General features: G+C 34.5%; 4 protein-coding genes across 9 annotated transcripts; 1 reads left to right on the top strand and 3 right to left on the bottom strand.

The window, feature by feature from the left end:
• Positions 1 to 226: 226 nt before the first annotated feature.
• Positions 227 to 2511, bottom strand: LOC149740075 (large ribosomal subunit protein eL31-like). 5 transcript variants are annotated; one of them, XM_089873208.1, is made up of 6 exons: positions 2129 to 2511; positions 1989 to 2077; positions 1813 to 1912; positions 1287 to 1421; positions 772 to 902; positions 227 to 398 (listed from the first exon to the last, which is right to left on the bottom strand). In XM_089873208.1, exons 2-4 carry the CDS (start codon positions 2011 to 2013, stop codon positions 1367 to 1369), a joined length of 180 nt encoding a protein of 59 aa, XP_089729334.1. In that variant the 5' UTR covers positions 2014 to 2077; positions 2129 to 2511; the 3' UTR covers positions 227 to 398; positions 772 to 902; positions 1287 to 1366. The 5 variants fall into 5 exon arrangements, with proteins under 5 accessions (XP_089729334.1, XP_089729333.1, XP_089729331.1 ...); XM_089873207.1 differs by having other exon boundaries at positions 1989 to 2068; XM_089873205.1 differs by having other exon boundaries at positions 1989 to 2063.
• A 3-nt stretch (positions 2512 to 2514) lies between these two features.
• Positions 2515 to 4225, bottom strand: LOC149740074 (large ribosomal subunit protein eL31-like). 2 transcript variants are annotated; one of them, XM_089873201.1, is made up of 4 exons: positions 4085 to 4225; positions 3608 to 3711; positions 3408 to 3533; positions 2515 to 2680 (listed from the first exon to the last, which is right to left on the bottom strand). In XM_089873201.1, the coding sequence occupies exons 2-4, from the start codon at positions 3709 to 3711 to the stop codon at positions 2533 to 2535; spliced, it is 378 nt and encodes a 125-aa protein (XP_089729327.1). In that variant the 5' UTR covers positions 4085 to 4225; the 3' UTR covers positions 2515 to 2532. The 2 variants fall into 2 exon arrangements, with proteins under 2 accessions (XP_089729327.1, XP_089729328.1); XM_089873202.1 differs by having other exon boundaries at positions 3985 to 4089.
• A 247-nt stretch (positions 4226 to 4472) lies between these two features.
• LOC149740072 (WD repeat-containing protein 19-like) lies at positions 4473 to 23452 on the top strand. Its single transcript, XM_089872964.1, has 28 exons — positions 4473 to 4630; positions 4703 to 4758; positions 4922 to 5082; positions 5200 to 5378; positions 5596 to 5741; positions 6032 to 6145; positions 6241 to 6435; positions 6820 to 6982; positions 7227 to 7344; positions 7634 to 7803; positions 8028 to 8134; positions 8624 to 8746; positions 9099 to 9232; positions 9509 to 9672; positions 10180 to 10343; positions 10749 to 10948; positions 11338 to 11559; positions 11933 to 12107; positions 12367 to 12507; positions 12754 to 12956; positions 13111 to 13216; positions 13355 to 13483; positions 13643 to 13789; positions 14002 to 14132; positions 14514 to 14686; positions 21998 to 22148; positions 22551 to 22680; positions 22946 to 23452. The coding sequence occupies exons 2-28, from the start codon at positions 4753 to 4755 to the stop codon at positions 23120 to 23122; spliced, it is 4029 nt and encodes a 1342-aa protein (XP_089729090.1). The 5' UTR covers positions 4473 to 4630; positions 4703 to 4752; the 3' UTR covers positions 23123 to 23452.
• Positions 14901 to 19333, bottom strand: LOC149740073 (organic cation transporter protein-like). Its single transcript, XM_089872975.1, has 11 exons — positions 19091 to 19333; positions 18506 to 18573; positions 17711 to 17962; positions 17363 to 17517; positions 17057 to 17225; positions 16753 to 16893; positions 16417 to 16533; positions 15981 to 16195; positions 15793 to 15901; positions 15612 to 15742; positions 14901 to 15460 (listed from the first exon to the last, which is right to left on the bottom strand). Exons 1-11 carry the CDS (start codon positions 19268 to 19270, stop codon positions 15234 to 15236), a joined length of 1764 nt encoding a protein of 587 aa, XP_089729101.1. The 5' UTR covers positions 19271 to 19333; the 3' UTR covers positions 14901 to 15233.
• Positions 23453 to 23756: the final 304 nt, after the last annotated feature.

Below are 23756 nucleotides of genomic sequence, written 5' to 3'. Positions count from 1 at the left end.
CTTCAATTAGGTAGGTTTGTAATTTATTAGTCGCCCTTTCATTGTGCTAAAGGAGGCATGCTGCTAACCAATGAAAAGACACAAGCTGACCGGTTACAATACAACGCATTGTAATTTTTAGGAGTCCGTAAACACAAATCTTTAAAACTATAAAGAGGTACTGCCATTTTAGGAAAATCTAACACTAACAAATCCACAACTTTATAAGGACTACATCTAAAGCCCATTATATAATATGTTCGGTTTATTGATTAGCGTCAACATTGACGGTGTTAAGTCCCTTAAATGTAGCAACAGGGAAATAAGAAACCAAGGTGTAAAGCTTGTTAGCGGAATCATCGTCTTCGTTGCATTTGTCCCCCAATCGGGCGCGGATACAATATGTTCAAGGGGCATTTCTAAATACAAAATGCATTCAATGAAACAAAGAAGATTAGAAAATTTAATCGAAAAATTGTTCCTGTGTATTAGATTTAATACTTAATTTTTATTATCAAGGGCCTGTTTGCAGATTTACCGAAAAGAAAAATGGAATACACAAGTCAATCTTTCTAATCTAATATAGGATTATAAAATTACAAAAATAGAATAATCTAATAAACTTGTTTGAATATCCTATAGCTGCCTTAGAATGTAATCCAAAACAGCTTCAAACTGATCCAATTACTTTTGCAAGACATATAGAGTTCAACATGCACATGTAAGCATGAAACAGCTGGTTGACTTGCCAACTTTTTATCAGTAATTTCTAATTTGTAAACAATCTATTACCTGGTGCCTTATGAGCATAATCTTTGCTATTCGCACATCACTTGTGCTCAAGTAATCAAGGTGTAAATTCTCTAAGCAAAGTCCTCATGACAATCCAACGTGGTTACGATACAGGAGTGAACGGGACATTTCTAAACAAAGAATTTTTAATAGTTAGATCAGAATGTATTGCATACTTTGGTCCACCATCCATTTATAGGGGCTAAATGTTTTTCAATAATGCCTTGATTTAGGAAATTCAAGCGAAACAAACAAGTACCTTAGTCTATTTTTCTAATATGGTAAAAAGGCCTTAAAAAGAGGGCACAAATTTTAACTTTAAATTACTACATTAAATAGCCTTATATTCTGTTTGAATATCCTATAGCTGCCTCAGAATGTAATCTAAAACAGCTTCAAACTGATCCAATTACTTTTGCAAGACATATAGAGTTCAACATGCACATGTAAGCATGAAACAGCTGGTTGACTTGCCAACTTTATATCAGTAATTTTATTTGTAAACAATATATTACCTGACGCTCTGGGCGTGAGGTCATACCAACTTCAGCCATGTCCCCAGTAACCAAGGTATAAAGGTTGTTAGAAATAGTTTTCATCTTCGTTGCATTTTCTGGTCAATCGAACACAGATAAGTCCATGTGACATTTCTAAACACAAAATGTGTTCAACAGGTAGAGTAAAAATTCAGCCTAAAATATTTCAGGCTTTGGTTTTGCTTTATTTTATTATTGGCTATTGCTAAATATTTATTACCAATGGCCTTAATTATTGGAATTTGGTTGATTTAGGTACAGAGCAGACAACTCTTTCCAAGATTGGAAATAATAAGGGTCAATAAAATTTCTTAATTAAAATCGCTACAAAAGAATAGTCAAGTTTTGTTTGAATATCCTATAGCTGCCTTAGAATGTAATCCAAAACAGCTTCAAACTGATCCAATTACTTTTGCAAGACATATAGAGTTCAACATGCACATGTAAGCATGAAACAGCTGGTTGACTTGCCAACTTCAGATCAATAATAAGAAACAACTTATACCTGACGCCGTGCAACCATTCCAACTTCTCCAGCCTCGTGTCTATCCACAGATTACTTGTGCCCATCATTTTCAAAAAAAACTTTCGTATCTCCTTTAGACCTTTACAGCAAGAGGTGCATTTTTTTGATTGCCTTTCAAATTATAATGAATTATTTGTAAACAAAAACCTCTTTACATTTCATAAGCTCTTGTGACCACATCTTTAACCAATGTAGCACCAACGCTCCAATCCAAGGATCCCAAAATCAACCTGTGCTATTAAAACTTTAGTGAAACATAATACAACAATGATAATACACAAATCTTTTTAAATACCTGTGATTGTGCTTTAACTGGAGCTGTTGAAAATATGTTTATGTAGTTTAATGTAGTTTTACTCATTTCAATTTTAACTGCGATGAACAAAACTTGCTGCCACATGTTCGTACCTACGAGAACATACTTTGACACAAGCTGCAAGCACCTAGCTCTTGATATTTTTGATAAAATGCCTTGCAACCTTCTATCCTTTCCTTTAAGTTAAATGTCTAGACTCTAGAGAGAAGAAAGACACTGGTTTAAATGTGATTACACAGTACACAATTGACAATTCAGATTAAGAGGATTCAAACATCAACAAAACAAACTCGCATGAGTTCCCTATGCCTATCATGTTATAATTTATATAAAACTTTCTAAAGGAAAACCATAGATAAAACACATTATATAATATGTTCAGTTTATTCATCAGCGTCAACATTGACGGTGTTAAGTCCCTTAAATGTAGCAACAGGGACATAAGTAACCAAGGTGTAAAGCTTGTTAGCGGAGTCCTCATCTTCGTTGCGTTTTCTCGCCAATCGAACACGGATACGATATGGGACATTTCTAAACACAAAATGTGTTCAATAGCGTTGGACCATAATAATACATTACTCAGACTTTGCTAGATGTACATTACAGAATAATTAGGTAATCTGAAAATTCGTTTGTAGAAAAACATTCTTTACCCACATAATCCAGTTTATTGAAACTACTATAGTAGCCTTGGTTGAACACAACTATATTAGGACTTTATTGGGTAGTCTATTTTTGTGGCGTGTCAAATTAGGTAGACATTTTTTTGCGGCGTGATAAACCTTAACAAATATTTCACATGGGACGTTTAGCATGATACGTTGAGCGTAAATATCGTAGATATAAGTTCTTTTTACGAGAAAATCCTTTTCAAGCAGTCATTCTTTAAAAACACCACAGATTTAAAAGTTTGTATTGTGCATGGCTTGGACTATGTTTACATTTTTATTTGATTAAGACTTAATATTTGTTAGAAAAGTCATGAATCATTACAATTTTATGAATTTAAATACTATACAGATTATTCTATCCAATGTTGGGTATAAAGTTCTACTAACTCCTACTTTAATTTACTACAATACAAATGTCTTATATTTTGTTTGAATATCCTATAGCTGCCTCAGAATGTAATCCAAAACAGCTTCAAACTGATCCAATTACTTTTGCAAGACATATAGAGTTCAACATGCACATGTAAGCATGAAACAGCTGGTTGACTTGCCAACTTTATATTGGTAATTTGTAAACAATGTATTACCTGACACCTTGGGACCACACAAACTTGTTCAACCTTGTGTCTATCCGCACATCACTTGTGCCCATCATTTTTAAGGCAAACTTTCGGATCTCCTTTACAGCACGAGGTGCACGCTTCTTGAAACCCCTATAGATATTAGTTAATTATTGTGTTTTAAATTTAACAAGATTAACTTAATGAAAAAGAAAAAACTGAATTACATTCCATGAATTCTTTTGTGCATGTGAATGGTGTATTCTCTTGTGACCACATCTTTCATGGCCTTTACGCCAGAACGCCCCTTCTTCTCTTTCTTGGAGACCATCTGGCAATAAATTAAATGCTATAATATAAAGTTTTAATAAACGTTTTTACCTTAGTAATATTTAATAAGATATTTGTATTTTGTTTGAATGATCTTTAAGTACTACATACAAATATGATGTAGCTCTAAAGGTATCCAGTTAATTTGCGGATGGTCTTGAACTACCACATATTTAATAAATGAAGCAGCCTCAAATGCATCCAGATTTCCTTACGTAACTAAGTTAGTAGTTTTTACGCTAATTTAACAAACCCAAGTAAAAACTATGCTCACTTCAGTTAATTCACATACTGTTTAACACTTTTAAGCTTTAATATATTGCTTAACCACTACGATTAATTAGGATAAATCCTCAAACAAAAATTATAACCACCTTGAACAAAACTGTCGGGGAAGAGAATTTCCACACATCTCCATTCTACAATAAAGATTTTGGCCACGTGTAGCGCTATTGGCTGAACAAGGGGAGCTTTTTGAAAATTGTACAATTCGTTTTAATATGAGCGTAAGTCCAATATTTTTATTAATTGTATAAAATAAAGTTAATATATGAACTACAGTTTATAAGCTTTTTCTATACCTCATATTATTTTTGAAACCGAGAATTGTTTATATTTTGTTCTATTTGTAAACTATAAACAGTTTTAAGGTAATTTTAAAAAACATATTTGTTTTTATTAACAAACATATATTGCTACAATATTACCATACTCTGATATTACATTTCTTTAGTTCTGTAATCTGTATACGATATTTTTATTAGTTTGTCGTTACGCAAGAGTAAGTTTGGCTTGCATACCAACGAAAAATACCGAAATCGAAAAATTGATTTAGCGATATTGTTTGTGAAATTTTAGCATTTACAAGTATTGAAAAAAGTATTACTTCATTGTTTATCAGTTGTATGTGCATCGTATTGGTAAGCGCTTTTAATAATTAACATGTAAACTTCCTTAAAATAAGCTAACTTTACTGTTTTTGTTATCGACAGAGGATTGATTCAAATATTTTCTGCAACAACATTTAACTTCAAACTGAACCATGCAGGTAATTTTAAACCTATACATTAAAAGATTTAAAAATCAGTAACGTATTTTCAAATATCAAGTCTAGTGTTTAACTATCTATAGGCTACTACAGCATGTTGCCTGTAATATGACATTTTCCTGACTATCTGGTCCTTCAGATAAACCCTAGTTATTATTTGCAGCGAATGTTCAGCTTGAAAGAAAGGGTGCACGGTTCAGACACCCCACTGATGTTCAGATGGCAGAACACTCTTGGAAACTACCTAGCAACTACGGGGCATGACAATGTTGTTCGTGTATGGGACCGACATGGCCAGCTGGAAGAGGAAATCCAACTTCCAGGGTAAAATATGAAAACATAATATAAATGTTGTCACACTATAATATTCAAGCTGTGAAATTGTTTCATCATATTAAAAAGGTGGTGATATTAAAAGTTATATTTCTGCATGACCAACAGAAGCTGCACTGGTATGGAGTGGGATAAAGATGGAGATGTCCTTTGCTTTATCTGCGAAAAAAGCAGCACCATATTTATGTGGGATGCAAACCAAAAGAGGGTAGTGAAGATAGATAGTGGGGCAAAAGATGCACACACTCTACTGTGTTGGTCAAGAACAGACCTTCATCTAGCAATAGGTAACAAAATTCTAAGGTCTCGTTGTACTTTGTCCAGTTACTTTTATGTAGAAAATACATGAGTACTATAAACAGTTGAAAAAAAGGTATAGGTTTAATATTAACACGAAACTTTTCATAGACTGACTTAAAGTTGTAGTATCAATAACAGTAACAATACCAACAGTTTACTGATGTATTTTGCTGACTTTTTAATTATGGGACTTTATTGAAATAGGTACTGCAAAGGGAAACTTGATTTTGTACGACCATAAAGTAGGAAGAAAAGTTCCAATTATCGGTAAACACACACGAAAAATTGTTTGTGGCCACTGGAGTGCTCAAAATTTGTTGGCATTGGGCGGAACTGACAATGGAATAACAGTATGTTCATTTATTTTGCTACTTAGTTTATAGGTCAGATTCGTCTATGCAGTATGTTTTAATAATATAGATAATTTAAAACAGTTTGAACGTTTTAAACTAAAACAGTTAATGTTTTGTTTGTAGTATAATATTTTGCTGAGTTGATTAACTTTAAATTATGTTTTAAATATTCAATTGGTTTTGAATTGTGTATTTACATATATACAGTCCTAATTTTGGCGTTTAAAATGCATAACAAACATATATATAATATACATATTACATATTTAGAAATCGTTTTTCTACAGATAAGTGATGTAAATGGAAAAACCTTACACAGCTTCTCTGTACGGGATCAACCTAGTTTGCTAAGGTTCTCAGAAATGAAACGCAGTGTCAAAAATGAGCCAGGGGAAAACACAGTAGGCTAAAAAATTTTTAATTTAATTGAATTTTAAGATGACTTAAAAGTTTGTGCAGTTTTTTACTTCTAGTGTATAATTAACAATTTCTTTAGGTGAGTTTAGTTGTTGGCAAGAAAACTTTATATTTCTTTAAAATGTACGACCCGGACAACATAATTGAGCTTGCGTTTCAACCTCGTTATGGTAAAATTGAGGCTTACCACTGGTATGGGGACGGATACATTATGATCGGTTTCTCAAATGGATTTTTCGTTGTGATTTCAACTCACGCAAAAGAAATTGGTCAAGTAAGGAAAAGATTCACTGTTTTACTTATTGTATAAGTTTTTGATTTCCTAAGTTATATTTAATTTTTGTTAAAAGAGCATAATATGGGTGTAAACAAGTTTATTTTACAAATGCAGTTACATTTTGTAAAAGCATTAGTTAAAGTATGGTTGTTTTCATTTTTTAAATTAAACCATATTAACATGAGGACATCAGTATATTGTTTTACTTACTGGATTAGCAATTTGTATTGCTGCAACCTTAGATTTTCCTCCATGTTTGACTAGTAGAGCTCTTCTAGCAATATTATTTCCTGATTATTTAAACGTTCATACGCAGGTAAATTTGACAGAAAAAGTCAACACTAGTTTAATATTCTTGATTGTCATATGTGATTATTATAGGAGCTGTTTCAAGTAAGGAATCACCATGACTACCTATCTTCCATTGCAATATCCCCTGTGTTAAACTATGCCGCCTCTTGTGGCGACACAAACATCCGAATTCATGATCTTCGTGAACTATCAGAGATCAACGCCATTATTAATGTAGATGATGAACCAAAAGGTGAAAATGTGACAGTTTCTCCTTTTAACTTTAAGAAAAGGCAAATATATGTAGTATTTTTAAGTTATAATGATTTTTATAGCCAAGCTGTTAAATAATTTTCATGTACAGTATTTACAAAAATTGTTTTGGTATAACAGTGTAAGAGCAATCGTATATCAGGGTTGCTCCATTTCATTCACCTTGTGCCCTGCTAGGATAACACATATTATTAAGTTGAAATTTCCAAATTACATTGTCACAGGTTTGAGAGAAATTGAATGGACAACAGATGGCCAACTACTTGCTGTATCAACAGCAAAAGGAACCCTTCATTGTTATCTTACCAAACTTCCAATGTTGGGTGATTCGTGTGGAACAAAGTGAGTAAAAAACTATTTTTCGAAATAACATTTTATTGGTGTAAATTATCTTTTTCCACCTAGGTGTATCTTATTTATGCCAATTTTTTATGTTTTACCGTTTTAAAAGATACTTCCTTGTTGACATTGTATATTTTTTTCAAAGAAAGGTGCAGACTATTAGTATTACCTTTCAGTTTTTTTTTACATTTTGGAATGCTTCCATAAAGTATATTAAGTACTGCCCTAGCTAGACAAACGATTCTGTTGGTACAGTTAAAATTCTTTAATTATTGATTCAATTCCACAGGATTGCTTATTTGACTTCACTACTTGAGGTCACAGTTGAAAACAAAGTTGAAGACGAAAGACCTGTTGCTGTGACAATTGACGTGGAGCCAACATTTGTGGCATGTGGCCCATACCACCTTGCTGTTGGGATGAACAACCGTGCTTGGTTTTATTATCTTTCGGATAAAGGTACAAGCATTAAAATTTTGAGTTATAAGCTTTGAAGTTGTGTCTTTTTGTTATCTGTCAAAAAATCAAGTGTGTTTAACTGTTTGTACTCTATAAATTAAACTGCCTTTTGGTAAAGGTCAAAGATTGGAGTGTCATCTGGTCGTATAAATATTAATGATAAAATGTCTTAGTTGTATTGCTTAATCCAAAAGTTTTTGACATTAAGTTTTTGGTATGAACAGATATGGAGAAAACACGTGACAGGGAGTACCTTGGCACGATAGAAAGCATGAGCCTTAACATGGATTATGCTGCAGTTCTTGTCAAAGGGAAAGTTCAACTTCATGTTGTAAGTTTATATGGCATTATAACTGTAGTGATTTGTTTTTGTTTTGATTTGAACTTTAATTTACCTCAGATAGTGGATTTGAATAATGATTGTCTTTCTGTTGCCCTTCTTTGGTTACCCAATAGTTTGTGAAAGTTCCAATAAAATTTAGTTATAATATAACTAAACAATTGAATAGTTTATAGCACAGTGGTTTATAACTTATCCAAACCATAACACATGCCTCAATTTGTTTTCTTACATCCAACTAAAACCATTCAATTTCGGAAAATGTAGTTTTTCCAATTCTATACGGATGAGATTCCCAATGCCCAGACTGTTTATGATTGTTCATGCAATCAGTATGACTCTGTCATGTCACTTTTTTCCAAGTCACTACATATGTCTCATAAACTACAGATGCAATAAATATTTCGCAGTGTACAACCCACTAAATGTTTGCCTCGTCTAATTGAAATTGTTAAATAATTTTGCCACCCTCCACCACAGATAGATCAAGGAATGCATGCTGCCGTTGAGGAGAGAGAATCAAAGTTATTTCCAGAGCGAGAAGACATGGGAAATATCACATGTTCCACGCTTACCAATGAATTCCTTATTTATGGGACAGATGTAAGTATATAATTAATTAATTATATACCTTTCTCAAAATTTACTAAAAACCTGATTTGTTTGGAAGGTTTAAAAGTTGCAGGTTAACTTAAGCCGCAATTTTTATTGAATAATTATTCTTTCCTATGGTGTCCTTACTGTTAAATATTTTTTGTTTTTGCTTTATTTTTTCGTTTTTCGCTAATCCGATATAAATGCAAACTAAAGCCAGTAGTCATTAACTACAATAAGCTGATACCTATTCTGCCTTTTGTTTATAATTGTGTAATTAACATTGCATAAATGTAAATTGAAAACAATCTTCCGTCTGTAAGTGGTCTCAACGTATTGAGTTATCATACATTTTCTGTAGGTTGGTACTCTGAACTTCTTCTTTATTGAGGACTGGTCGAATGTGAATACATTTCGCCACTCAACGCAGATCCGTAATATTTATCCTGACAGTAGTGGGAGTCATGTGGCAGTCATTGATGATAAAGGAGATGGGTAACATCATCATTTATTTGTTTTTTTTCTTGTTTTTCTTGGCTTAGTGTTATATCTTGGGTTTTGATTAACAAGATTTATTATTTAACTGTATCTAATTAATTGAAACACAAAATCGAAAAATTGTAAATTAAATTTAACTTATGTCAAACAGAAGTTTAAATTTCTGTATGTATAAGGGTAAGGTGTTATGCCAAGGGATTTTGGATTTTTTTCTGAGTTGGCTCATTACTTAAAAAGTTCAATCCTATCCTGACATCACATACACACGCACAGGTTCATATACAACCCTGTTAATGATTCAACATTGGAGATTCCATCCTTACCTGCCCAATGTCATGGAATCTTGTGGGAGAACAACCCATTTGATAAAGGAGTGTTTGTTGTGTTTGATGATTCTACCATTTATACTTACATCTTTCACAGGGAATCTGTCAATGGTAAGTAGCATAATGTATCCTAGGTGCCACATCTTTCTGATTGGATTAAAACCATTTGACAAATATTATTTTGTTAGTTTAGTATATAAAAACTATTTTTGTTAGTGATTTTCTATTTGTTTGATCATTTTCAAACATTTTACTCATTTAAAATATAGTAGGGTGGGGGAAGACGGGACACCTTTTCATTCTTTTTTCTCGTCACATTTGGTAGTAAACAAAGAACATTTAAAGAATTATTAAACCGTATGCTCATGACTCCGAAAGACCGTTATTAATTGTTTAAAAAGCGATCAGGATATTTGGATATTATGTGCTAAAGGTGTCCCATCTTCCCCCACTCTACTATATCATATCGGTCTTTCAAAATATACCTCTGTAACGTTATCCAGTCAACATACATATAAAAATCTTTACAGTTACTTTAAAAGAGAGAAAGAGACACTAGAGACACTATTACAGTTACTTTAGTCCAAAATTGTTAAAACCTTCTCCCTCCATGTACAGGTCCCCATGTATCAGTGGTAGGCACGACCCACCTTCCATTCACACAACGGCCATTGCTTCTGTACAACGGAACACTCACGTTACAACTTGCAAGTGGAAAAACAACATCACTTTTGCTTGACACACACTCTTTCTTACGTGTCACTGAATCGCAAGATGCACAGGTCAAATTTTGCTTCCATACAGATTGATGATAATGCATGCATATGTGCATTTGTTTTTTTAAGTTTAGTTTTATCAATAACAAAATAATTTATTCATAAATTTAAGTTTTATTAATTTATTTCCTATTGTCACTTTATTTCAATTTAAATGAAGCTTGATGCACTTATACTAAATCTATCACCTATTATTAACGTTTTTGTTTCGTTCAGTTTAAACTTTTTAATTTGCAGTTCTTGTTTGCAGTATTTTGTCAAAATAAAATCATTTTAGTTTTATGTAACAGGCTAACAACATTAAGCTGCAAGCCAAACTGTTATTTTACTTTATTTTACTAATCAAAAGTAATATTTTATTTATTTATGTTTAACTTTTTTATAAATTTTTAAAAATAACAAATATTGCAGCCTGATATTGAAAGTCTTGAGCAAGCAATGAATTTGCGCAAATGGAGAGAAGCTTGGGTGGTTTGTGAAGGTTTGAATGATAAACAACAATGGACCAACCTCGGTCATTCTGCTCTCCAATCTTTGGAGGTTGATCTTGCTGTGAGAGTTTATCGTCATCTTGCTGATGCTGGTATGGTAATGGCACTTGAAAAATTGAGGTAAGATTTACTACAAAGCTTCTTATTCAAGTTGGTCCTGACTGTTTCATGCATATTATTTTAATTATTTTATGAGTAAGACCATTGTTGAATTGAAGAATACTTTCATTCCACACTATCGCATTAGTTCTATTTATTTTTTTATTACAATTTTTGTGTAAAAATCTATTTCATAAATAGTCATACTTTTTAAATTTTAAACACATAGGCTGTATTATTTTAGCCAAAATACCAAATTTACACAAATTATTGAATATAATATGTAGTATACGGTTATCTGTGAAAGGTTTCAGAAAATACTAGTATATGGAAAGAGGTTGTGGGCAAAAACTTTGTGGCATCCTGGATTACTCCATCAATCTTTAAACCTTTTTTCACTGTGATCTCAGAGATGTGGAGGACAGTTTCCTCCTCGCAGGATCACTCGCATCTTTTCTTGGAAAGTTTGATCTCGCTCAAGATCTTCTTTTATCATCAAGTCAACCAATAGCAGCGCTAGAAATGCGTCGAGACCTCATGCACTGGGATACTGCTCTCCAGCTGGCTAACAGACTGGATTCAAAACAAATCCCATTCATTGCAAAAGAATATGGGCAGCAACTGGAATTTACGTGAGTATTTTCTCAATTTTAACATTATTAGTTTATTGTGGTCTTTGTAAATGAATAATGAAGAGAAAAGAAGAACTGTGTGAAGGATTTTTTCTCTTTTTTTCAGAGTAGTTTAAAGCATAAATAAGCATTTATTTGTTCTTTCTAACTTAAAACTATAGATTGAATAGCTCTTATTTATTTTTGCATGGAAGAGTTATACCAGTCAAACGCATGTGCGCATTTTATAGAGAAAGGCACATCAAAAACTATGTTTTTGTAATTCTGTTTTATTCATAATTTTAATCATTCATCAAGTGACAATGCCTAAAAACCAACATATTCTTCATTCATTCTATTCCTTCATACACTGAAACATTATTTTTACCTGCAGAGGCAACAACACAGCTGCATTGAGTCATTATGAGAAGGGGGTAACGAGAAACCAACAATATCGTGAACACGATGAGGGGTGTGCTGCAGGGATGGCACGCACTGCTATACGACTTGGAGATATTAGAAGAGGTGTTCAACTTGCTATGCAACATCCAAGTAGACAACTCAAAAAGGTAGGTTGTTTTTATTTTGGTACATAAGTATATATGGTGAAGTTGTTTTGTTATATAATTATATATGGTAAAGTTTTTTGCTATATAAATATATATGGTAAAGTTTTTTTGTTATATAAATATATATGGTAAAGTTTTTTGTTATGCAAAAATATTTGGTAAAGTATTATGAAGAGGCATCCCGCAGGATTCAGGCCAGAGTTGGCCAATTACCTAGCAATACAATGCTAATACATTTTTTTTCTTTTGTTTGTTCTAGGAATGTGGTGTGATACTTGAAGGTATGAGACAATATGCTGAATCTGCTGTTCTGTTTGAGAAGGGTGAATATTATGATAAAGCTGCAGCGGTTTACATTAAGAGCAAGAATTGGTCCAAGGTTGGAGAATTGCTACCAAAGGTAACTTTGTCGAATTTCTTATTGATATTGATTTGTATCAGTTTAAATGATTAACATTAACACATAGTTATCGTTAATTCGGATTTAGATGGCCTACACCTGCAGATTGCAGTATATTTTTTTAAAGCAAAAATTAAAATGTCTTAACTTTTAGCTTTAGTAACTGCTTATAAAAGAAATTTTTTTGTTTGTTGTTTATATAATCTCTGATACCTACCTTTTTTGCCAAAATATATTATATTTCAGATAACGTCGTTAAAAATACATCTTCAATATGCGAAAGCTAAAGAAGCAGATGGTAAATTCAAGGAAGCAGCCGACGCTTATCGCAATGCCAAGGATCATGACAACCAAGTACGAGTTTATTTGGACCACTTGAGGGACCCAGAGAAAGCAGTAAAGGTTGTGAAAGAAAGTGGTTCGGTGGAGGGAGCAAAGATGGTGGCCAGGTAGAAGCTTTGTGGTTTTTGATATTTTGTAAATATATATTTATGTATATGGTATCATATATTGGGTGAAATAATGCGCTTTAAACTCTTTTGGGGGAAAAAATAAAGCAAAAAACTATTTTTTGAACTGTATTAAATAATATAATTCCTACAGGTTTTTTGTCAAGCTTGCAGATTATGGATCAGCGATTCAATTCCTTGTGTTGTCCAAATGCAACGATGAAGCTTTCCAGATGGCTCAACAACATGGACAGATGGAGGTATTTGTGCTTGGGAAATTAGGAAAATTAATACTGAATTGAAATTATTGAGATTGTATTAATTTTGTTCTGTTTGACTTACCTTAATCTAACACGGAAGAAATTGTCAAAAACCCAAAGAAATTTAACCATCTTCAGATATATGCTGAGATAATTGGGGAGGATGCTACTAAGGAAGACTTCAAAAGCATCGCTGTTCATTTTGAAAATGAGAAAAATCATCTGATGGCTGGCAAATTTTTCTCTCTATGTGAAGAATACGCAAGGGTAAAATATTTATTTGACTCTTGAATATATTGCAACCGTTTTTCCTACTTTTTTATGTGGTGAAGTATTTTGTTGAGCATTTGAACTTAGTAATCTTGTTTAAGCATTATTTGAAGATGAGTAAAAGGACAGATAAATATTTATGATGTAACAATGCAGGCGTTGAAGCATTACCTCAAGTGTTCCTCGGACGAGAGTGAAAAATCGTTGGACCAAGCAATCCGCACAGTCGCCCTCGCTAAAGATGACAACCTTACACGACGACTCATCGATTTTCTAATGGGTGAAACAGATGGAATGCCAAGGGTTAGTTATGTGTTTTGATAACTAGTGAGATTCATGCGATATCACCATAAAGGTCCCACGGCATGCCATGTCAAATAAGAATGAATGGATGTTTTGTTGTATTGCAAAGTTTACCAAGAAACCACACTATAAGTTGATTGAAATCGTATAAATATAAAAATACAAACAGTGTTTTAGCAAATTGTTTTTTTACTTTTTCTTTCCACACACAGGATGCAAATTACCTATTTAAGTTGTACATGGCAATGGAACAATACAGTGAAGCTGCTCAAACAGCGATCATAATTTCTAAAGAAGAACAGAAGAACGGAAACTACAGAATTGCTCATGATCTATTGTTCAGGTAAGTTCACATACTTTTTATATTTCAACTTGTTTTTAAATATAACAGGTATATTTTAAATACATTTTAAAACATAACATTTTTATTTTTCACACAAGCCTTGTTCCTGTAATTACCTTTCCATAATTGTTTACCGCAAGCTTATGTGACTTTTCCAACAGTTTGTTCTTCGTACAACATTCCGACTATTCAAATATTAACCCATCATCGCTAAGCCATTAAGAAAATTTCATTTCTCTAGCATGTTCCATTCGTACATACATAAGCACTATGGCTGTTGGAGTAATGGGCCAAATCTGACCAAATCCCAGGTCCTCCCACAACGACCTAACTCATATATATCAAATCTCAACTCATATATATCAAATCATCTCCTTCCAGCATGATGAGAGAGCTGAAGAAGAACAACATCCGCATCCCTTCGGACATGGAAAACAACCTCATGATCCTCCACTCGTATGTCCTCATTAAGAACCACATGAAGCGAGGCAACCACTTGGTGGCAGCAAGGATGCTTATCCGCGTGGCTGAAAATATTTCAAAGTTTCCTAACCGTGAGTTTGTTATTTCTATTTTGTACGTTACAAACCGGTTTATACAGTTAGCATAAAATAGGAAGAGTTTTATAAGTTTTTACCCAAACTTTAGAGTTTAGGACAATATTTTAACAGGTATTTTACTAATGTCGTAATGTAATACCTGACACGACGATTAAAATAGAATGATTGTTTCTTTAACAGTCTACTCTACAGTCGGCACTAATACTAGTAGCAGGGCGGTAATTTATTTAAATTTTTTAAGATTACCGCATTAATTTTGATACAGCATGCATTAATTTTGATACTTTGTATGCAAAGAACCAGTTGTATACCCGTTATTTTAAACAGCCTTTAATTATATTGAAAGCAACTGACATCAGAAACACGAAACAACATGAAACACAGTCAGATACATAAATATGTGCATTGTACATCAGTAATTGTGACACTATTGAAAGTGTATGGAGAGTTGCAATGTAACTGTAGGATCTTGACTTGTTTGATTTTAAGTCCGTTTCACACTCGGGCGTTTAACTTCAGCGTCTCTGGTCTGTTGTCCTCCTTAAACTGGTACGTCCACATCTTGTGATGTAGCGCCGTTCATCGGCACTAGCGCATACTTTGCGTCTCTTGTTCTCTGCTCGTCGTCTTCACTTTCCCCGCAGCATTTTAACCGCTTTAAGATAAATGTAAGAGGGCCTCCCTGTTTCATTCCGAACTCCTCGCCTTCTTTAAGAGTTTCGGGCAATCTAATACCGAGAACTTCTGGCAAGAACAACGCAAGAACACCTGCGTGTATAACGACAGTTATGCGTGACAGTCAAATACTTTCGATTTGACAATGAACAAATATGAAGTACATGTAGAAGTAATAAGTTCATGTTTTGTACGCATATCTGTCGGACATTTAGGTTGTTGAAGTATGGTGTGTTATACTTACCCCCAAAAATGGACATAAGTCCAAATACAACGTATGGTAGAGGTTTAGCGATCACATCTAGCATTGCAATGAATGGTGACATAATTCCACCAATCCTCGCAAAACTGCTGCAAACACCAATTCCGACATTCCTGCATTTAAAAATATTGTAAAAAATGATACGACAACCATAACCGCTTACCGAATAGGCGTTGGATATAATTCTGCTGCGTATATGTACACTGTACCAAAGGCCGCCGCGATGCTGAATTTGCCGACCATGGAAAGTGTAATGTTTAACCACAGAAGTTCTAAAAAGTAGTGTTTGGTAGCAAGTGTAGTTAAGTCATGGCAATGTAATGTTCAACATTTTGTATATAGATAACTAACTTTTCGGCACAAATAGCATTGTGACGCAAGATACTCCAGATAGCACTAGAAATAGGGCGAGAGAAGGTCTTCTTCCCCATCTATCAAGTAGTGGAATACAGATGAACACAGCCGGTATTTCAACCAATCCCGACAGGAAAAGATTGATAAAAGGATCCCCTCCAAGATCAGCTGAGTTTAGTGTAAGTCCGTAATAAACGCACGAGCACACGAGCCTGTGATAGTTACATAAAGATAGGATTATTTAATGTCAAACAAACATTGTGTACCGTATAACGTAGCATATATGCATTCTTTGGGTAGTCAGAATTTTAAAGCATTTTTCTAAAAAAGCTACGTTTAAGAGGTATATACAGTTCGTATAAGGTTTGGATTTAGTAATGATGGACAGTGGTGTATTATGTGCATTCGTGTTGCATATCCTACGCATACTTACCAGCAGTAGAACAACATCAATGACTTCTTCCGCATGTTAGGAGTTCTGATAAGATCCATAGGACCATGGTGCAAATCATGAACGTTTCTCGGAGCAATGCGATCTTTATTTTCAGGGCTGTTAGTAACATTATTATCAGTACAAAGATACTTTCTGTAGTACAACATTAGTATATATGGACTTACATAGTACACAAAAAGAATATGTCTGAGTTTTACAAAGCATAAAAGAGTATAATGAAGCCACACGAACCAGTTTCGTTTATTAGATGGTATATATAAGCTGTAGGCAAACCGACCATTTAGTTACAAAAGAAAACACAGTAAGTTAGGTCACCTTGTAACTAGTTCATTCAGTAGTTTTGCCTCACTCGGCGTGTCTCGCAACCCCAAACTTGTTATGAATTTTGTCACAATGACGTTGGCCTCGGCGAACCTCTCACAAGATAACAGCCATCTCGGGGATTCGCAAACCAACCTGAATTCGTCAAATATGCTTTATGTAAGAAAGTAATTTGCATGGCTAGTCAATTATTTTAGCATGTATCAGTTTAAAGTGTACAAAGATCGATTTTCTTACGGTGTAAGACAGTTATATTGGTACACTTATAATATTAGCAGTGTTAAAAACCGTCGCTCACCAGTAGTAGGCGGATGTTCCAATAACCGGGATGGAAATGATGATCTGCAGCATCCTCCACTCTCGTACAAAGTATCCATAAAGAGCAAGGATGCAGAATCCGGATGCAAAGAACGCTTGCTCAGTCTGACTAACTCGTACCCGATACTTGGGTGCCACGATTTCCGTCGCTGAATAAGATCGATTATTGTTCGACGCGTTGTTCAATTCATTTTAAGTAATGGAGAATGATAAACGTGCGAACAAATTATGCTTTATTTGCTGCGTTTGTATTAAATTAAGTCACAGTCGAAACTGGATAACTTACCGAGCACAAAACTGCATGTGAACATTGAAAAGAAGCAGAAACCACTTAACGATCTCAGTATGACAAACATCAAGTATGATTGGGTAAATGAAACCGCAAGAGCGAGCAAACCACCAGTTGCTGCAGACGCTGCAATGCTTGTCTTTCTTCCGTATCTGCAAACGAGATAATAGCTTCACAAACATTACGTAACGTTTGTTAGTTTACAGAGAACTTAATAACGGAAACCTTATCTTGGTCAAATTTCAAGTACATGTTATGGAGTGTCTAATTATAATCCCTAATACATTAGTAACTGGCCACTAAATCTTAAAAATGCTGTTTGAAAATTTTCACTTGGTGGGTTACCTGTCCGATATCTGGCCCCACACAGCACAGCCCACAGTTACACCGAACATAAAGACAGCTTGTGAGAGTTTGATCTTGTACTTTTCTCTGCACACAAGCGAGAAGTCGCTCACCACCGAACTTGAGAATGTGGACGAGCTGTTGAATTCCCACGCCGTACATTTCACCGTAGTGTTGGGTGGGGTTGTCGAATTATTATCGCTCCACCAGTAACTGCAGTTGGCAGCGGCAGATACATCCTCGGTATTATACCTTCAAGTATATTACTTCGATAAGCTGGAATCATACCGTTTGCAATTTCTTTTAAATGTGATTTCTATACTCGTGTGGATTTGTTACATCTTTCCCCCAGTTACTGATAGACGTAGTTCATCTAGAGTCGCATTTTAATTGCGTTTTCCAATCATAATTTATCAAAACGCTTATTCCATGTGTATAGTGAGATTGATTTCCGCCATAGTGGACAACCGTATGATTAAACTCCCATGGGTTTGGAGTATCGACCTTTCAGGTGTCTATCTGTTGCACGAGCGATGCATCAAAAGTTTATGAGTCGATTTAAAACCAATTTACAAGCATCAAATATTAATCTAATAATCAATAAATATACACTTCTTTGATACTCTACGATAAACAAGAAAAGTTTGGCTTATTTCTGGTGTAGTTTATCTGCGTATATATGGAACGTTTCCCAGCATACAGTATTTATCGTGAATCAATATTTGAAAATATACAGCAAGCATACAACAGTTTCCGCAAACCAATATTTGCTAACAACTTTTTGTAACTGCTTACCTTAAGCAGCTATTAGGCGGCACCGAGTACATCGCATCTTGTTCCTTCGTCCAATTTTGACCGCATTTCTGAAACGGTAATTATGTTAACACACCGGCAGTAAGCGTCACTTCACATCTCATACATAAGGCTCGCTTTAAATTTGAAAGTTTCTAAACCTATTCAGGTTTATGTAGCTTTTCTCCCAATTTATTGCTGCAATTGGTATTCGCCTCGCGAGTAATTTCATCTATAAATGCGCGTTTTAGACTTCCCAAAGCTGTTTTTACTTTAAGGTATTCGGGTTGATATGTACAAAGTTGCAAAATGTACCATAGAGTGATTATATTTGCAGTTTCTCTAGGTTTACTCGTGAAATTACAGCTAATATTACTACTCTACAATGCTGCTAATTTTTTTACAATTACATGCATAAGTGCTTATGTGTGTCATGGAATTCACCTTTAAAAGAAGAGCTTGGTGCATTCAGCAAATAAATACTTTGTGACGTGTGTAAATTGCACAGTAATTGTTTTTTTGGCGGATAGTTATCAATGCAACATAACGAAAAAGAAAAAAAAAAACTGTTTAACAAACGTGTTTTACCGCGACCAAATTGTCTTTAAGTGGCATCTGGCATGTATATTCCACATCAGCACCAATAAAAACCATCGCCCCCATCTGTGACCCCACAAAGACAGCCGGCAACATGAGCAAGATCAGTTGGACCCACTGCTTCTTACTCAATCCATCCATCTCTTCAACGATCTTATCAAATTCTACCATTTTTTATGGTCTGGTTAACTAAACAAATGCAATGTCTAAAATGATATAAAAAATAAGAAATTGTGACAAAGTCTAAAAAACTTATCATCACTTTTTGTATTTTTAATAAAAGACAGATCAGAGTCCGTTTTTTCTGAAATTAAAAACTATTCTCGCTCAAAAATATTTCCTCTTACTATTCTTATTATACCCTTTACTTGTTAAAAGCTGTTGCATCAACCTAACTTTGCAGTTTTCTACATCTGTATTATAACTTCATATTAACTGGCACAAAATGCGGTACATGCCTATACAGACAATGATTAAAGCACTTAAATGACACGTAGATTTAAAACCGAGGTTAACACTGATACAACTTTCAATAATCTGCTACAATATAGCATATAGCAGCTAAACCACCACACACCAGCTATCCACGTATATTCGATTAACCGATATCCCATTTAATATTTCCCAAACTCAATCTAACTTGCTCCGTTTCTTCCGCAATGCTATAGCTCTAATTGTTATAGCAGCAGCATCTCTGCCGCCCCATGGGTCATCTAACTGGTCACGAGGCTCCGTCCATGGATCGTTTATTTTTCAATCCCATCGTTAATTTTTTTCCAACTTCGATCGGCTGTCGGGCGCGTGTGAACTCAGCTTCGTTAACGCAGCTACCTTCGACACCGAGCAACGGATTGACGTTTCGGTCGATCCACAGTGTTTCCTGCTGTTTGTAAATCTAAACTTCCTGACATTGTGAATCACCGTTGCTTGTCTAACTTAGGAAACATTGTTGATTTCAAGCCTCCGCTTTATTTGCTTCTCGCATCGGTGAACTTCTGTTTTCAATTCCCGACTGCGCGTGGGCGTAAGTCTCCCCTAATAACCTCGTATTTTAAAGTTAAGTCGTGTTACATAATTTCTGTTTATTTTGGAATTTGATCAACATTAACTGATTGGCCCCTTGACTAACTGTGCATCGGCAAATATTTACCGAAATTTAACCAGTGTAGCGGTAACTGTGGTTAAAGGATATTTAATATAATGTTTTTTTTTAATTTACTAAAATGCATAAATGTTAAAAAAAAGCTCGCTGCGTAACTTCATCGCAATCGTTGCCAATTAAGTAGGATTTAGTCTCTTTCCGATCTTAAATCTTAACCTGTCTAAGTTGCATTTTCTGCGATCGTTGTCATGCATGCTACAAAATCATATTGTTCTCTTCGTTAAGAGATTAGTACGAGCTTATATATGCCCTGCTGTCCATACTGTTATCACACATTGTTTAATGCAGCTTGTTTACATGCTTATGCTAAACCCGAGTTGTTTTCCACTGTTGGTTCGGCATAGCGCGTATCCTCCAGAGAAGTTTGCGGAATATTGTCTTGGGTTGAATGCAGGGCGGACTTAGCTTAAGTGCGTGTCATCACGACTTTCGATATCACAATTTTGACCTCCCAACACTATAATATAGTACTGTGGGATAAGATCGGACCCGTTAAGCACATAATATCCAAATATCCTGATCGTATTTTAAACAATAAATCTATGCTGTCTATGCTGGGAGTCGTGTGGATGCGGTTTTAATAGGTATTTAAATGTTGTTTGTTTACTACTAAACGAGACGAGAAAACGAATAAAAAGGTGTCCCATCCCCCCTCACCCTACCATACATAAGATTAAATATTAAATGTTTGTAAATGCTATAAAAAAACGCTATTATTTATCGTATGGAAATGACAAAACGGGCTTTTTAACAGCATGTTGCTATTACTATTTTGGCTTTCGGTTAATGTTATCGTTTTCACATATATAGATGCTATAATCGTGAATATTAGAATATTTGCGGACTGCGGTATATTGTCTACGAAGCATCCACTATAACGCGCGTGCAACCGTGAGCTTCGATATTTTAATTTTACCCCTCCCCCCTCCTTCCCACTCCAACACCATGTCCTTGTCTTATTCTACATCTCTATTCAAATGGCGGAAAGTTGTACTAACTTGACACTCGGTAAAAATTCAATTGCTGCAAAAATTTATTCTCCAACCTCGTCCAAAATTTATCGAAATTTACCAGTAAGCACTTTTTGTATACTTTATTTGCCACCCCTGACTTAAGTGAGGTTGATTAAACAACGCGAACAAACATATTGAAGGTTTAGTAGGTCAACTTTCGACCACTAAAGAAAGTATACGGGAAACTTTATACCTGTGACCTAGTTGGTCTTATTTTACTTAAGCTGTAAAATGTATAAGCTCACTCTTAAACCTAAATTGCAATTCTGTAAATCCAACTAAAGATAAAAATGTTTTAATCAAAAAATCGCGTTTTATCATTTATGTAGTCGCGTGGTGGCGCCCCGTTGTGCGGTCACTTCGGTTCGTTGTTCGTGGGAAAGCAACAGCAGCATACCCGGATAAAACAATCACAGCATGTGCTGTAGCATCAATCGTCGGCTTACGTAACATTTGACCGAGTCGTGCACTTGAGGAATGCTATTCACTATACATGTTGTGGCTGATTAAGTTGAAAATAACACCATAAGTTATTGGATCGCGTAAAGATTGTTTTTGTCTGTTGACGACTTTATTTGACCAAGATTGTGTAAAGACACATCTATTACTGAAATTACTAACCAGCATATTGTCGCTATGTTGTATTTCGACCCATTAAACCTAAAATTGACAAATAGATCTGCAAATAATACGTAAGTAAATTTAAACCATTGTACATTACAGATATCGTGCCTATCCTCACTTCAACAGTGATAGAATGCCACAAGTCAGGTCTCCATGCATCCAGTTTTAGCTACGCTGCAATGCTCATGCGACCGGAATACCGAACCAGCATCGACGCAAAATACAGAAAGAAAATCGAGCAAATCGTTCGGTGAGTTGCTTAATTTTTTTTTAATTTTTTTACATCTAAAAAAAACTCAAAAGTTGTCACAAAAAGTTGAAATCAATCTTGAAATAAATGATTTTCTCAAAACAATTAGTTTTTATTTTGCTATATCATAAAACGAAGCAAGTGTTTATTTACTAATTTTTTTACATTTATATAAATTAATATATCTTTAAATTTGACATTTGTTCAATTACGTCAAAAAGCGATAGCGATACATTACAAACAGAAAACACTATCTACATAGATTTTATTTAAACCAACGTTTCGTGTTCCATGCGACAAGGGACAGCACCTTGACGTTTTATTTTAAATATAACGGTTTATGTAGATCGCGTATTTTATGCCGGGAAGTAATAACAGCAAATTTGTTTTTTTTGTTTTTAGTAAAACCGGCAACAAAGCGGACGAAGAAGAACAGAAGACTGCACCTTGTCCGCACTGTGATTTTGAGTTAGTTGATACCGAGTTAGTTTGTCCCAGTTGTCGCAATAACATTCCATACTGCATTGCTACAGTGAGTTCGACCATTCCATTGTCACTTATTATATTTAAAATATTTTGGCGATCGTGAATTTGAGAACGCTTTCTAAACCTCATAACAATTTTATCTGTTGTTGTACACATAGTACGGTGGGATAAGATCGGCCATTTTTTATTCTGTTTTCTGGTCCTATTTAAACCTAATTGTCCAAAACACAATAAGGATATGGGGTTTAAGCTAGGTGCTAACGGTATCCCATCCCACCCTACAATATGATACTCATTATTTCTCTGTGCAGGGACGTCACATAACCAGGGATCGTATGAGTTCATGTCCCAAATGCAACTTCCCTGCGTTTTATCTGGACTTCCAGAACTATCTTGATGCAGGATCAATCTGCCCGATGTGCTCGGATAACGTAACATCTGATGAACTACTGCGTCTCAGAGACCCAGAAAAATACCTGAACAAATAAATTAGAAATTCCAGATGAACAGGAAGTCAATAACTTCGGTGTTATCTAAACGGCGACCAAAGCTAGGATTTCAGCTCTGAATTTTTAATTTTTGATACAAAATTCATATATGTATTACATTAGATGCTGTAGTTCTGTAATATTTTTATATTGTGTTGTTTATATTCATATAGTTGTTATTCATATATTCCTAGCTAGCTTCTGTTCATTTTTTTGTTTGTTTTACCGCTTCAAGTTTTTTTTTATTGTACTGTGTCGTCGTAGCCATGTGCTAACATAACTGTGCTATTCGCCGGTTTAACTAATAAACCTTTTAAGGTTCGTCGACAAGTTGTTTTGATTATAATATATATTTTATGCATAGTAGGGTGGTGGGAGATGGGACACCTTTACCAAATAATATACAAATATCCTGATTGTGTTTCAAACTATTAATAATGGTCTACAGGAGTCGTAAGTACACGTTTTTAATTTCTTAAATATTCTTTGTTTGCTAATAAATGGGACGAGAAAATAGAATGAAGAGGTGTCCCATCTTTCCCCACCCTACTATATATATCCTTACATTAGGCCTACATGTGTGTTTGAGTTTAATTATAGGTATATTATAACTTTATGATATGTACCACACATG

The sequence above is a fragment of the Ciona robusta genome, chromosome 2 (genome assembly GCF_009617815.1).
Source record: "Ciona robusta chromosome 2, ASM961781v2".
NCBI classification, from domain to species: domain Eukaryota; kingdom Metazoa; phylum Chordata; class Ascidiacea; order Phlebobranchia; family Cionidae; genus Ciona; species Ciona robusta.
This window is presented reverse-complemented; position numbering and strand designations above follow the sequence as displayed.